This window comes from Typopeltis vanoorti, chromosome 13, assembly GCF_054136105.1.
Source record: "Typopeltis vanoorti isolate ZY-2024b chromosome 13, IOZ_Tvanoo_1.0, whole genome shotgun sequence".
Taxonomy (NCBI): domain Eukaryota; kingdom Metazoa; phylum Arthropoda; class Arachnida; order Uropygi; family Thelyphonidae; genus Typopeltis; species Typopeltis vanoorti.
In genome coordinates, this window is record NC_143561.1 from 116,858,383 (window position 1) to 116,874,208 (window position 15,826).

The following is a 15,826-nucleotide window of genomic DNA, read 5'->3' on the forward strand; positions in this document are numbered from 1 at the left end:
CTCAATTAGCCCTCGCCCTATGAGTTAGTGTTTTGGGGAGTCCATACTGTTGGATTTCACATGGAGAGAAGAGGAAAGGAATAAGAAAAGTCTCATTGACTATGTTATTGTTGAAAATGATGTTTTCTCCCTGGTGCAGGACACCATTGTACAGAGGATCTGAAATTGGAATGATCACCATTTACTCATTAAGGATAAAACTGAATTTCATATTGAAAAGAAGAACATGTAAGAAAGTTTTAAATTGAAAAAAAGTTGAGCAGCTCTCAGATGTAAACCACAGACTAAAATACACAAATATTATTCAAGAAATGAAAGAGTTTGAGAACAGGAACCAAACCGTGGAGATTCAGTGGCAAGCCCTGAAGAAAACAATGACTGATTCAGCCAGAGAGATGTGGTGCAATTATCTGCAAGGATAGAAAAATCAAAACTCCATGGTGAACACAGGAAGTTAGGCAGTGAACGAAAAGATGAACAAGAAAGCATATTGCTAGCAAATAAGTCAGCGTGTGCTCTTAGAGACACAAATGTAAGAAAGCTAAACACTGTGTAAAATTAGCTAAACAAACATCAAGGGAAGATTTTGATAAGAACATACAAAATATACCAGGAAGGTGGCAAAATATTCTGGAGGCTGTTGAAAAAGCTCAGAAATGGAGGAAAAAGTGCTGTAAAAGGAATTACAGATGATAAAGGTGACATGAAAACAGAAGAAAAAGATTTTCTTGATGTATGGAGTAATTACTTTAAATGAAACAAGCAGCGATAAAATACACTGACCAGACATGCAGTCATGAATACATATCCTTACTTGACGTAGAAAAGCCACCAAAAGCATAAAATGTGGAAAGGCAGTGGGAGTAGATGATATTCAACAAGAAATGCTCAAGTATGGAGGTATAAAAGTCTTGCAGTGGCTGCACTGCATAGTTCAGAACACCTCACAGAGGGACGAATTCCAGATGATTGGAGTGGAGCTCTCATAATACCATATATAAAAAGGTAAATAAAAGAGAATGTAAGAATTACAGAGGTATTTCCCTACTGGGTGTTCCTGGTAAGATTTATGTAAGTATATACTTGAGAAATGGCTGATGGAAAGGAAGCTTGGTAAAAAACAAGCTGGATTCAGGCCAAATAGAGACTATAGGATCAGATCTTCACTTTACGACAAATAGTTGAGAAATCATGGGAATATAACAAAGATCTGTATTTAAGTTTTGTAGACCTGCAGAAGGCATATGACAAGGTGTGCTAAAAGAAAAGCTATTCAATATTCTACAGTTATATTTGTTGTTTCATATGATGATTATATGATGTCAATGGGCATTATATCATAAGTTATGATGTCAATGGGCATTATATCAAGCAATACTTAGTCTTTATTTGAGTTGTAAGTCAGCAGTTAGAATTGAAGGAAGTACAGGAAGATGGTTTAATATTAAATCTGGTGTCACACAAGGATGTACATTATCCTTCTCTATTATTCATTATCTATATGGATCACATTATGAAGGAAAGTGGTATTAAACATGATATCAAAATCAAAGAGATTCTCAGCTCTTTCCTTTATGCAGATTATGTTATTCTTCTAAATAAATCCAGTATACAAGTCTGCAAGATTCCCTGTCTAAATTGAATAACTGTTGTAATAAATTTGGTATGAAAATCAGCAATAACAAGACAAAGACAATTAGCAGGAACACTGAAAATATCAACTGCGTTATGAATGGGGGACCTATAGAAGAAGTAAAACCTTTCAGCTACTTAAGCAAAATTTTTATTTAAGATGGCAAATTAAATATGGAAATAGACAACAGAATCAACAAAGTTGGTATGGTTGGAAGTCAACTGAATAAATTTATATTGAATATGAAAGAAATTAATCAAAATGCTAAATTAACTATATACAAGACAGTGTTCAAGCCAATTTTAACTTATGGATGTGAGAGCTGGGTTAGAAGCAAAACACTCGACCAAAGACTAGAGACTGCAGATATGAGAGTCCTGAGAAATATTAGGTGTGAACAGATGGCATCAATTGCAATATCATATTAAAAATGAGATTAGGAAAGAACTTGACATTGTTAGTATACAGAAATGTCTTAGCAGAGCTAATCTCAGGTGGTATGGTCACTTAAACAGAATGGAGAGGAAAGATTAGCAAAACAAGTGTTCGCTCCCAGGTTGGCAGGAAAAAGACCAAGAGGAAGACCTATATCTTGGAATGATAGTAAAAAGTGACTTAGAAGATAGAAATATAAGATCTGATAATGTTGGGGTCTTGACAGGTAATTAAATACAAATAAGATTAAATCTCGAGCTATCATATATGAGAGAGGTAAACCAAGGGGTCCGACAGGGATGTCCCCTCTCAGCAACTCTTTTTAATATCTACTTAAATGAAATAATAATAAAATGGAATAAAAATTTACATCAAGGAATTAAACTTTCTCCTACAGTTAACTTAAACACTCTCCTCTTTGCCGAAGACCAAATAATAATTACAAATTCTGAAGATAACTTACAGAAAGCTATTTTAGATCTAAATGAGATATCCAAAGATTATGGTATGATAATATCAACGGAAAAATCAAAAACTATGGCCTTTAAAGGACAAGATCCAGCAAGAACTAAAATAGTAATAGATAACAAGATCTTAGAACAGGTGAATTCATTTAACTACCTAGGATGTATGATCACATATGAAAATGAAAAAGATATAAACATAAAAATTACAAAATATTCAAAAATAACAGGTGTAATCAACTCTATATTTAAACCAAACCTAGTACAAAAACAAACCAGGCTAATAGTATACAAAACATTAGCCCTACCAGTCTTAATGTATGGAAGCGAAATCTGGACAATAAAACAAAAAGACAAACAAAGATTAACAACAGCAGAAATGAAGTTTATGAGAAAAACTGCAAAGTAAACCCTATTTGATCACAAAAGAAACGAAGATATTATGAAAGAATTAAACCAAGAACCAATAATAGAAAATTAAAAAATATAAACATAAATGGATGGAACACGTTCAAAGAATGAAAACAGAAAGATTACCAAAACAAGCCTTAAAGTACAAGCCATTAGGAAAAAGTAAACCAGGACGTCCTCTTAAACGATGACTTCTAAGGCTGGAACAGGCCATGCTAGGCCTAAATCCTTGATACGCATGATGATGATGATGATGATGATAATGTCGGAGTCTTGACAGGTAACAGATTGATTTGGAGGAAAATTGTAGAAAGGAAGTTAGTGGTGATGTAAGTTTTTCATGTAGTACTATCATATCTTGTACACCCTTTGAGGGTACAAGTCAAGAATTTGATGATGATGATTAATTATTTTTGAATTATTCATTTTTGTATTGAGGGAATTTATTTCAGAAACACATTAATAAAATGTAACAATATTATCCTATGAAAAAAATAAATTCAACTTACAAGACAAATAATTTCAAAGCAAAGATTGAACATTATCAAATAAAAATAATGTAATGAATACTATATTATGAAAACACATTACGTTCATGTTGAGGTTCACCTGTATTGTTCATGTGTCACTCGATTCATTGTATAATATTGTAAAAATCAATCCTTTCTTTTAGCGTTGCACGGTGATCAGCATTCATTTTAGAAATTATGGACTTTACAACCATGTTAAAATAACTCTTTTAATTTCCCAAAGTTTTAATCTTTGTCTTAAAATCATCATCCAGATCATATACAAATATACAGAACAAGCTGGGTTACATTACACACACAGTAAGCTAAAGAAACAATGATTTGGTCACCGGTTATTCTACTGGCATGACCTCTAGTGAAAAAAATAAAAATAAATGAAAAAAATTACAAATCAATTATTTTGAAACTACATCAAACTGAATTCTATTTAAGATAACATGAGCAAACATTCTTTCTTATCTTATAGATAGTTTTCTTTCAGTAACAATGATGTCCTATTTTTAGCATTGCAACTGTTATTTTTGATTTAGGATCCTAAATTATCTATAGTCCTGTTGATAGTTAACTCTTAGAGAGGAAGGTTATGTGGGTCAAATATGTAGCTTCCATATGTAAGGTGTTCAGGGCATTATGCCCTGAACACCTTACATAGAATTGACTGGGAAAGCACCAGTTGTTTACATCACACCAAAACTTGGTATGAACAAATTTAAGGAAGCCTATGAGATTATTATCAACCACCTCAATCTGAATAATAATAATGGTCTAAAAATCCCAAGCAAATGGAAGGCACATATTTAACACACGTAACCTTCCTCTCTAAGAGTTAACTATAAACAGGACTATAGATAATCCAGGATCCTAAACCAAAAATAACAATTGCAATGCTAAAAATAGGATATCATTTATTGAAAGAAAACTATCTATAAGATAAGAAAGAATGTTTGCTCATGTTATCTTAAATAGAATTTTGCTTGATGTAGTTTCTAAATAATTAATTTGTAATTTTTATATTTTTTTTCCACTAGAGCTCATGCCAGTAGAATAACTGGCGATCAAATCATTGTTTCTTCAGCTTACTATGTGTAATGTGAACCAGCTTGTCCTGTATATTTGTATATGCTCCAGATGATGATCTTAATATGAAGATCGAAACGTCAGGAAATTAAAAGTTATTTATAAGACAGTTGTAAAGTCCATAATTTCTAAAATAAAATGAATTGTGAAAATCAACTTCTACAATATGACTTTTGTGATGGCTATATAAAGCTGAAACTAAGCGTAACCCTGTTCAACAGGAAAGTAACATCTGCAGCTTGCTAGAGTAAAGTTTTTAAACTTCCATTGCCAATACAGCATTGTTGTTGGGAGAACAATGGAAAACTTTTCAGCAGTTCATAATTTATGAATACACTAAAATCGTATGTCTATAAAGAAAGTTGATAATATTTCTCCAAGAACAAAAATAACTATTTTTTTACAGAAAAAAAAAAGAGAAATTAAAATTCTCCTTTCTCATCTGGTTCTATCTCTGGCCATTTCTATCATCTCTCTGAAGCTCAATAAATGTGACTTCTCCATCAAAGACTTTAGCCAAATTCTATTTGGTCTGTCTCTTCATCATCTTCCTCCAATGATTCCATTCAATATATTCATATATTTGGTAATCTCTAAGAGGTCATTCGCTGGAGATGTCTGAACAATCTTAATTGATAAGTAAGACTTATAGCTAGGATATCTTCTCTATAGTTTAATTTGTGTTTGGCTTGCTCATTTGTTTTGTGCTCTGACCAGTGAGACTTATTTATTTTTCTTAAACATTTCATTTCAAATGCTCTGATTTTCTGTATTTCTTCCTGATTGAGTCTCCATGTCTCAGCTCCATATGTTGCTCTGGATATGATAATGGTTTTATAGAGTTTTAGTTTGAGACCTTTTGAAATGCTGTTATTTTTCCATATTTTATTTAATTTATTAATATTATTATTATTATGTGACACCTCCAGGGAGTCCAAAGACTCATCGAGGGAGAGTGTGCCAACAGCATCGAAGGATTGAACCCCTTCCAACTACTAACTGTGCTCAAACTTGCTTAATTTTTTGCATGAACAGTTAGTAGCAGAGGCTCTACCAATTGACCAACCTTTGCTGGCGACCATTAGACTATCCTATGTTAAATCTGTATTTTCCTGTTACTGTTGTTGAGCTTGTGAGTAATGAGACAAAAACATTTAAACTGCTTTACGTCTTTAAGTAGTCTGTTTTTATTTTATTAAATTTGACAGTTGCTACGGCATCTTCAAATTAAAATTACTAATTACTTTTTCAAAATATTATTATTGAATCATTAAGTAATCATAAATGAAGTTATACTTACTGAATAACGAATTTCCAGATAGTCAGATTGATATGGTACATCTGTCATTTCAAAACAGTAGTATTTCACTGATTTCTATAAATAATGAACAAGCAATAATTCCTTTAAGATGTGAACCACTTGATAATTTTATTTAAAACTACATCCAGTAATATCATTAAATGCCATTTTTACCATAGACCTTGGTCAAACACGAGGAATTTTCCTGAGCATGACCTTGATGATGCATAAGCATACCTGGCAAAGAGCATTTGCTTCTAAGTCAAATGCTCCAAAACTACAAAAGGACTATAAAAAGTATTTTATGACCCTTTAAAACACTGTGTTTTAATGACTTGTGTTTCCATTCTGATTATATAAAGGGTATTATACTCCTTTTTTTGAGTTTCTGAATTTTGGTACTGAGGTGTGAGGCAGATTCAGTGAGAACAATTTGTAACATTAAAGTGTTTAATTAACAGCTTGTCATAATTATACAGATAAATTATTATTATTACTACTTGACACCTCCAGGGAGTCCATCTACTCTGCAACTCTCTATCTCCACTACCCACTACAATGAACAATAACCACACCAATGCCATCTACCGCCCACCACTACCACTAGTATTTTCGCAGACAATCACAAGTACCCAAGCCTATGGCAGATTTGAACCCGCAGCCTTTTGGCTGGAAAGTGGATACACTAACCACTCAGCCAACCAGGCAGGTGACTAAGACTAAGTGATATATATATATATATATATATATATATATACACATATAAATTATTTACATATATTTATCCTCCTTAATGGTATCTCTACCTATGTTGTAAGGAGACTTGCATGTACCAGTGACCTCAAGGGCTATGCCAGCAGTAGCTAAGCTACTAGTAGAGCTTTCTTAGCTGGACAGTTCGAGAAGTAGGTGCCAGAGTAAGAGAGGGGGTTATGCATAAGGCTGTTTACCTTAACAAATAAAAAATCTCTATAACTCAGATGCTTCAACTGGAAAGAATGAAAAAATGAAGGGAAAAAATTTGGAATCTTGAACATTTTAAAAATAACCATGTGGAATGTAATCAGTATACCAACAAAGGAATTAGAATTAGTAAAATGATTAAAAACTAAAATATTAATATAGCTGGGATAACAGAAACAAAAAAGAAATTAATGGGAACAAAAATTACTATGTTATTTAGTGGAATGGACCAACATATCAGAGCTTCTAGCAGAGTGGCCATTTCAATTGAAAATAGATGGGAAAATAGATTACAAAACTATAATTTGGTAAATGATCAAATTATAACAGTTAAACTAAAAACAAACAGAAGCTACTTAATCATAGAAATATATGTTTGTTTGATCATATGACCTGAAAGAAAATAGAAAAGAGTATTTTAAACAGTTTTATGAGAACTATAAAAACAGTTAAATCAAAAATATTACATTTAAATAAATGTAATAAAAATGGTCACAAATTAACAGCAGATCTTTTAATGCTGGAGTTGGAAATAATCCAATTCTAAATGTTTTAGACAAATATGGAGAAATTTTCCTGAACAACAATGGTCAAGAACTATTAGCTTTCTGTATTTTCAATAATTTTAAAATAAAATTAAGATTACCACCTAAATGGCTACAAGTAACAAGAACAGAAAGAAAAATTGAAACATTTGTTTATAAAACTAGACTATTGAATGACACAAATGTACAATGGCTATATGAACAAAGAATTAACCAATATCTAGATAAAATAAAACAAAATGAAGAAATAAAATGGCTTAATATAAAAACGATACTAAATGCAACAGCAAATGAAAGCTTGGGAAAGACCAAAAAATTCAATAAAAGGAAAAAACTGAAGATCTGGGATAATACAATCCAAGAAATAATCAAAAAGAAAAAAGAAGTCTATCACAAATGGTTAAGCAGTAAAAGGGTTAATGGAGTGGATCTCTGCGATGAGTCTTCTGACTCCGTGGAGTGCCCATATAAATAAAAATAAACAATAATAATAAAAATGAAAAAACAAGGAGATCCATTACATTTGATACAAGTTATACAAAGTTTGTATAAAGAAACAAAAATACAGTTACATAATAATTTAACAGAAGAGATTGAAATTAATCACAGTGTAAGAAAGGGATGTAGCTTGTCTCCAACTCTACTCAATATATATTTCACCATTATCATCAAATTCCTGATACGTACTCTCAGGGAAATGGAGGATATACAGGATAATTATGATAGTACTACATGGGAAAGTTACAACTTCCGATCAACAATTTCCCTACAAATTAATCTGTTATCTGTCAAGACTCCAATATTTTCAGATTTTATAATTCTGTCTTTTAAGGCATTTTTTACTATATCAATCAATCTACATTTTAGTCCTCTGGGTTATTTTCCTGCCAAAGAACATCCATGTGTTAAATGCTTAAGTGCTGAGAGGACATTGTTTTGGAGGTTAAATGGAAGTTTAATCGTCAGAGGTCCCATTTTATATCCTAGGCTGACTACAAAAGCCTACAGAGGATGCACCTCTCTAGATAGGACTTGTTTCATTAAGTATTGTGTTGTCTTTGTGTGTATGTTACGAGTGTTATTTGAACTCCATGAAGATGTCTCAGTGACCAGGATGAAATTCTCGGTCCCGAGAATTATTAAAGCATTAAAATTAGTTTTTAATCCTTTCTTAATACTGTCAATACTCCATTAAACCTCCAACATAATCAAAGAATGCTTTTAATGCTAATCTTTCATTTCCCATACCTCCTGAGATTAGCTCTACTAACATTTGTTAGCATTCAGGAGTATGTTATACTCCTGAATGCTAACAAAGGCAGGTTCTTTCTTAATATCCTAATTTTTAATGTGATATTGCTTTGATATGAGAGGACTAGAGAACTCTCATATCAGAGAGGTCTCTAGTCTTTGATCGAGTGTTTTATTTCTAACTCAGCTATCAGCTCTATAAGCTAAAATTGGTTTGAAATCTGTCTTGTATACAGCTAATTTAGTGTTTTGACTAATTTATTTCTTATTCCATATAAATTTATACAGCTGATATAATTATACCAGCTTTATTAATTCTGCTGTCTATTTCCATATTTAATTTATCATCTTCACTAAAAATTGAGCCTAAATAGCTGAAATGTTTTACTTGTTCAATAGGTTCACCATTCAGGATACTGTTGATACTTTGAAGGCTTCTGCCTATTTTCATTTCCTTTGTCTTTTTATTGCTGATTTTCTTACCAAATTTATTACAACAGTTATTCAATTTAGTCAAGAAATCTTGAAGACTTGCACTAGATTTATTCAGAAGTATAACATCATATGCATTAAGTAAAGAGATATTATTATTATTATTATTACATCCTCCATTTAATCGACAGACTCATCGTGGGAGGTTCATTCAACCGACAACATATTTATCATATAGAATCTTAAAGTCCTTAACACTCCTTGCATGAACAACACATTCTGGTAATGCATTCTGTTCACTGACAATTCCCATCTCATCTCATCTTTCTTTTACCTTGCGGTGTCGAGGGTTTATTAATCATCGGACCTCGAACCGTTCACAGGATAAGGTGTCAGCCCTACGCCCCAGTGTATCCTATGTTCTGTAGTGTTGAGTTCTCAAGGTCGGTTTGCCTGCTTTGCAGGATGAAAGACCCCAGGATAAACTGGGGGGAAAAACCATACTGTCCATACCCAAGACCGGCTAACTTGGCTATGGCTGAGGAAGATCCTTCAGCTCCTCACATCACCGACGGGAATCGAACATAGGACACTCCTTCCCCAGGCATATGGTTGCAAAGAGCACAGCCACTAGGCTAGACAACAAATTTTGTTCTATCTAATTTTTTCACAACAACAATGGTCAGATTGAAATCAAAACTGACAAATTTTAATACAGTTCTTAACTATAAAATTTCATCCAGCCAGAGCAGATTTACTAATATCATTTCAAAACTTCTTCAAGAAAATGATAAAAAAAAAGTGATCCAGCTGGAACTAAAACTGAACCACACAGACTTCTTGTACAGACATCTTCAAATTCCACTAAGTCAAAGAGTTATTAGAATGTATAATTTCAACATGTTGTCCCATTGTAATCCCGAATATAGTTGAATTGACAAATGGAATAATTTGACAAATTTTGTAAAAATTTCAAATATGAAATCTGAGTAATATTCATCCCATACTTGGTGTGTATGCAGAAAAAAAAATACTGAAAGGAAGAGATACCCATCCTATTTAATTTAGCTTCAGAAAAATGTATTAGAGAACCAGTAAAAGATTACACAATATATTAGTAATATTAAGATATGCAGATGATATCTACCTAGTTTGGGAAAATACTGAAGACATTAAAATAACACATTAAGAAAACTCAAAACTGTTGTTGAGGATTACACATCAACCAAGATAAAACCAAATATTTAGAAACATAGTTTGGAATACATTCTCATTGTTTCCAGCAGATACTAAAGGTATTTGCTGGCAACAATGAATAATGTATTCCAAAACAGGCAAACTGGCCTGTGAACACATATGGATCTACAGTCATAAAATACATACTTAATCCCTTATTAGGAGAGCTCCACCCATCCTAAGGGATGGGGGTTGAAAGGGGGGAACCCCATACAAAATAAATAAATAAACAAATGGGAGCAGCTTGTAGTATGCACAGATGACATTAAATAATGGCAAAAGAATCAGATAGAAACAAATTTTTACCCAGACAGGGATAAAAATTAATTTAAAAAAAAAAGTTTAATACTAGACAGAATCAGTTAACCGATACAAGTGTGAAACTAGGAACCTTCAAACAGAAGAAGGGGAATAATTGAAATGTTTAGGAGTAACGATAACAAGTCAATTAAATCGGATGGAAGAAGTGAAATAATAAATAAAGATGGATAATCAAGGATTTCAATCTTCTCTCTCTCTCTCAAAATGTGAACTCAGCTCAAAAACTATCCAAAGGAAGAATAAAGTACAAATATATAAATCAATAATTCATCCAACCGTTACCTATTACAGATGTGAAACCTGGATATTTATGAACAACTGTGAAGAATTTGATTTCAGCTTTTCAAAGGAAAATTCTTTGAAAAATAGCTGATACAATGAAAGATAATGGTCTCTGGAGAATCAAATACCATGAGTTATATTAAACTCTATAAAGAACCTGCAATATCTAGTATAATCAAATTCAAAATGTTGCAATGAGCAGGATATGTTTTGGTATTGGAAACCAACAGCATTCTCAAAAAGACTACAAATAGTAAAATTCTTGGTAAAAGACCAAGCAGAAAACCAAAAAAACAAGATGGATAGATACCACTGGTCCAGGTAACAACATCATGCTGCAATGTCCTAAGAAATAAGGTTGTGGATAGACAGTGTTGAAGGCAGCAAATCCAGGAGGCCAAGACTTGAATACAGCTGTACAGCCATAGGAAAAATGAGAAGAAACAATAACCAAGGGAAAAATTAGCAATTTATTAATGATAACCACAAATTTAAAATTCCATTTCCTTTAAATACACTGGAACATAAATTACTTGAGAAAATTAATACAGAAAGACAAGCTAGAACACATGTATTGACTTAAGCAGAGTTAAAATAGAAAAAAATAAATTATATATATATATATATATATATATGACAATCATTAGACCTAATGTTTTGTATAGAAAAGAAAGCATAACAGACCAAGATTTAGCCTTGCAGATTTTTCGAGCTGTAGGAAGTGAATAGAGAAGAAGACAATGAAGAACTATACCAGTTCAAAATATCACTACCATTGGAGCCTGCAGATTGAGATGACTTGGACAAGTGGACAGAATGGGTGGGGAAATAAGGGTTAAACAAGCATACAAGATGAGGATTAGTGGAAAGTAGCATCAAGAAAGACCATAACAACAATGAAGGATAACATAGTAAAAGAACTGGCCTTCCTCACTCTGCAACTGGATCACTAACTTTCTCACTGGCTTTTACTTTTCTCAAAGAAGAGTAAACTGTCCACCATGACACTCACTATGTGTCATGGTGGACAGTTTACTCTTCTCAAACTTCCCCAATGCAGGAGTACCCAGGGTTCTGTTCTTTCACCCACTACCCACTCTCTTCCTCATAAATGACCTGCTCTTTCCAACTTTTAATCCTATCCATAGCTTTGCCTATGACTGTACACTTCATTCCTCCTTTTCATTCAAAAACCTTGTAGTGCTCAGATCTCCTATATCCCAGTGGGGAAAGGACCACCTTGTAAACTTTAATGCCGCCAAAACTCAGTCCTGCAAGATCTCTCACAAGATTGCACTGAAGAATGAGAGTACAGCTAATTTAAGGATATGGTCACTTAAATAGAAAGGAAGAAAGTTTAGAAAAACAAATGTCTGGTGCCAGAATGGTAGGAGGAAAGCCACAGTACTGGAGGGAAGGGAAGTAAGAGACTGTAAATAGTGCCTTTGCAGATGAATATGTAAGATATAGCAATACTGAACGGCTGACAAATAACAGATTAATTTAGAAGAAACTGTTCAAAAGAAATTTTGGTTTGTTCAATTGTTTGATTAGAAGTTTATTGGCGCAAGGACAGCAAAGGTCATCCTATGCAAAACTAAAGGCTACAACAGGTACACAATATAATAATAAACAACAATAAAGATATAAATTAGTAAATAACATGTTATGCACTTTTGCAAATTTTAAAAATATTTAAGCAAAGCACATAAAAATAATCAAATCTGTTGGTATAAATCAATTCTTGTTAATTAGTTACAAAAAACTTCATGCAATTTATCTGAGTTTTTTGATAACATATGACTGAGTCTATGTGCTCAGCCTTTGTAGTAAAAAAAATATTCCTTTTTCGAGTGAAGTGCTGGCACTTCACTACAACATTCAGCTTTCTTGCAGGGCAAGATTATCATGATCTTATGATAATCTTGCTCTTACTACCACATCAAGCACAAGCTGAAAAGCACTTATAAGGTTCACCACATCCTAGATGGGATGCAAACCAAGGTTTTTCCAAATAAAGGACATTGTTGTTACTAACTGAGGTATGGAGGCTTCTAATACAGCTACTAATAATGTAAAATTAATTATTATGTAATTAATTTCACAGTACTATCATGCTACACACATACACCTCCTGAAAATATATATCTGGAACTGAGTATGATGATAAAATGTAGCACTAACAGATCCAGGGGGGTTGGGAGAGATGAGTACTTGCAACTATTCTTTTACAATAAATTTAGTTTAATCCTTTATCCAAGTGTGAGCAAACAAAGCAAAGTTTGCATCTGAAAGTATCTTCAGGACTGGGGTAAGGTGGTACAACACCAGGACACTCCTTGCAAAGGTGGAGCAAGCTACCAACACTCCTATCTCAGTATCTTCCATAATGCAAAACACCTCTAACATTAGACATCTCCTTGCGGATATGTCTAATGTTATGCATTAAGGGAAGGGCCACAACCCAGACTAGTTTTGACCTTTATTGAAGTCTCTTCAGTGGGAGCCAGGCCCAAGTGGAGATACCAGGCAGAAGCATTAGCAGGTGGGAGATACTGAGATAGGAGTGTTGGTAGCTTGCTCCATCTTTGCAAGGAGTGTCCTGGTGTTGTACCACCTTACCCCAGTCCTGAAGATACTTTCAGGCGCAAACTTTGCTTTGTTTGCTCACACTTGGATAAAGGATTAAACTAAATTTATTATACTCTAACCAAGTGAAAAATAAACTTTCAACATCTTTCTCTAAATCCAGAGTAATTTATTAAAAAAAGGGTGGCACACCATTTGGCAACTCCTATAGGCAGAGATGACCTGCTAATGCTTCTGCCTGGTATCTCCATCTCTACTTGGGCCTGGCTCCCACTGAAGAGACCTCAATAAAGGTCGAAACTAGTCTGGGTTGTGGCTCTTCCCTTAATGCATAACATTAGATATATTCGCAAGATGTGTTTTGCATTATGGGAAATACTGAGATAGGAGTGTTGGTAGCTTGCTCCAGCTTTGCAAGGAGTGCCCTGGTGTTGTACCACCTTACCCCAGTCCTGAAGATACTTTCAGGTGCAAACTTTGTTTGCTCACACTTGGTTAAAGGATTAAACTAAATTTATTATACTCTAACCAAGTGAAAAATAAACTTTCAACTATTCTTTTACAAGAAAAACATGTATGCAAAAATAAACATAACTATAAATTACACTTTAATAATAATAATAAAAAAATTAACATTTATCATGTTAAAATTTCATTTTAACATTTAAATGAAAAATGCATTGTTGAAAGCCTGCTCAAAAAAAAAATTCCTAAGTACTTATTAACACAACTATCCACTACCTTTAATTAAAAATAGGAAAAGCATAAAAAATTTTAATCAAAAAAATGTTAAAGGAATGAAACAGCATACAAATGATTAAAATTTGTATTTAATGTTTCCAATATTTCATCTCAGTTACCAAGACATTGTTGGGGAGAGTACAAAATAAGGCGTAACACACACACACACACACACACACACACACACACACACAAAAAGGCAGACAAAATTGACTGAAAAATGTGGACGAAAGACTAGAGTTCTCACTAGGTGAGACATCCTCTATAGACATAGACACCTGTCGGCAGCCTAGGATGTAAACTGGGATCTCAAAGTATTTGTGTTTCCCGTATTTTGAGAAGTTTTATGCAACCATATTTATTCAAATTAGGGTGATTTTTAAGAGTGGCAGCAGATTCTAAAAACAATCTTTTTCCAATTGAATCTATGACCTGTATCCAAAGCATGGTCTGCAAAGCCAGATTGAGCATAGTCATGACTGGTTCTTCCATTTAGATGGTGACTGAACTTCCTGTGTGTCCATAGTATGCCAAATTGCAAGAAAAAAAAATCAATATACACCTGAAACTGAGAGGAGGGGGAGTTTGTCTTTAGTTGATTGGATAAGGGTGGCTAGTTTTAAGTATGGCTTGAAAGTGGTACAAAGATTGTATTTCTGTAAGATTCTGGATATTTTTTTGATGTGTCTTGGAAATGGGGGGATGATGATGGCATTACTAAAATCTTTCTGAAGAGAAGGTCGTGGATTGGGAGAAGAATTAATTATTTTTCTGATATTGTGGGAACTGTAGCCATTAGATAGAAAAGTGTAGTGTATATGATTAAGTTCTACTGCAAGAGAGATCTCATTGGAATAAAGGTTATAAGCTTTATAGGTTAATGTTTTTATGACAACATACTGTTGAGAGGGGGTGATGGGAAAGTTTGTGAATGTATTTGCCTCTGTGAGCAGATTTCTTATATAGTGAAAAGGACAGGTTATCATTAGGAAGACTAAGGTGCCTACAAAGGCCAGACTATTATTAGTTTCCTTTTCCAGTACAAATTGGATTCTAGGGTGAAGACTACTGAGCAGACAGAGAAAAGTGCCTAATGTGTCTGCACCATGAGACCAAATAGAAAATACATCATCTACATATCTTAACCAGATAGAAGGTTTGAGAGAGGTTAAGTCAAGAGCTTGTTTTTCAAAATCTTCCATAAAAAAATTGGCAACAGGAAGTGAGAGAGAAGACCCTATAGAGGTACCCTCTATCTGTTTGTAAATTTTGTTCTTCCAAAAGAAATAATAGGAACAGATAGCAAAGGAAAAGAGGTCAATGATATCAAGAAGATAAACTTTCTTTTTTTCTTTTTTTTTTTTAAAGCAATGAGGTGTTGTTTAAGGGAATGTTAGTGAACAATCAGGTGATGTCAAAGCTCCTTAGAATATCAGCAATTATATTTTCAGTGGAGCTTTTAAAATGTAAAAAGTTTTTTCTTTATATACATACATATATATATGTGATGTAGTATCACCGGTGGGGGGGGGGAAAGATTTTGCTACCTTTTGGATGATTTATAGCAGGGAGAATCAGCGGTATCTACTATAGGTCTTGGGGAGGTTTACCAATTT

General features: G+C 33.3%; 1 protein-coding gene across 4 annotated transcripts in view; it reads right to left on the minus strand.

Moving 5' to 3' along the window:
• The window catches only part of PolA1 (DNA polymerase alpha catalytic subunit), a 561,406-nt gene that overhangs the window by 323,709 nt on the left and 221,871 nt on the right, over positions 1 to 15,826 (minus strand). For 3 of the 4 annotated variants that reach the window (XM_090402430.1, XM_090402428.1, XM_090402432.1), the window contains exon 12: positions 5,851 to 5,925. The exons of the other annotated variant lie outside the window; for it this stretch is intronic. In XM_090402430.1, the coding sequence (XP_090258556.1) occupies positions 5,851 to 5,925 (75 nt within the window). The remainder of the gene's footprint in view (positions 1 to 5,850; positions 5,926 to 15,826) is intronic. 4 annotated transcript variants of the gene reach the window in all.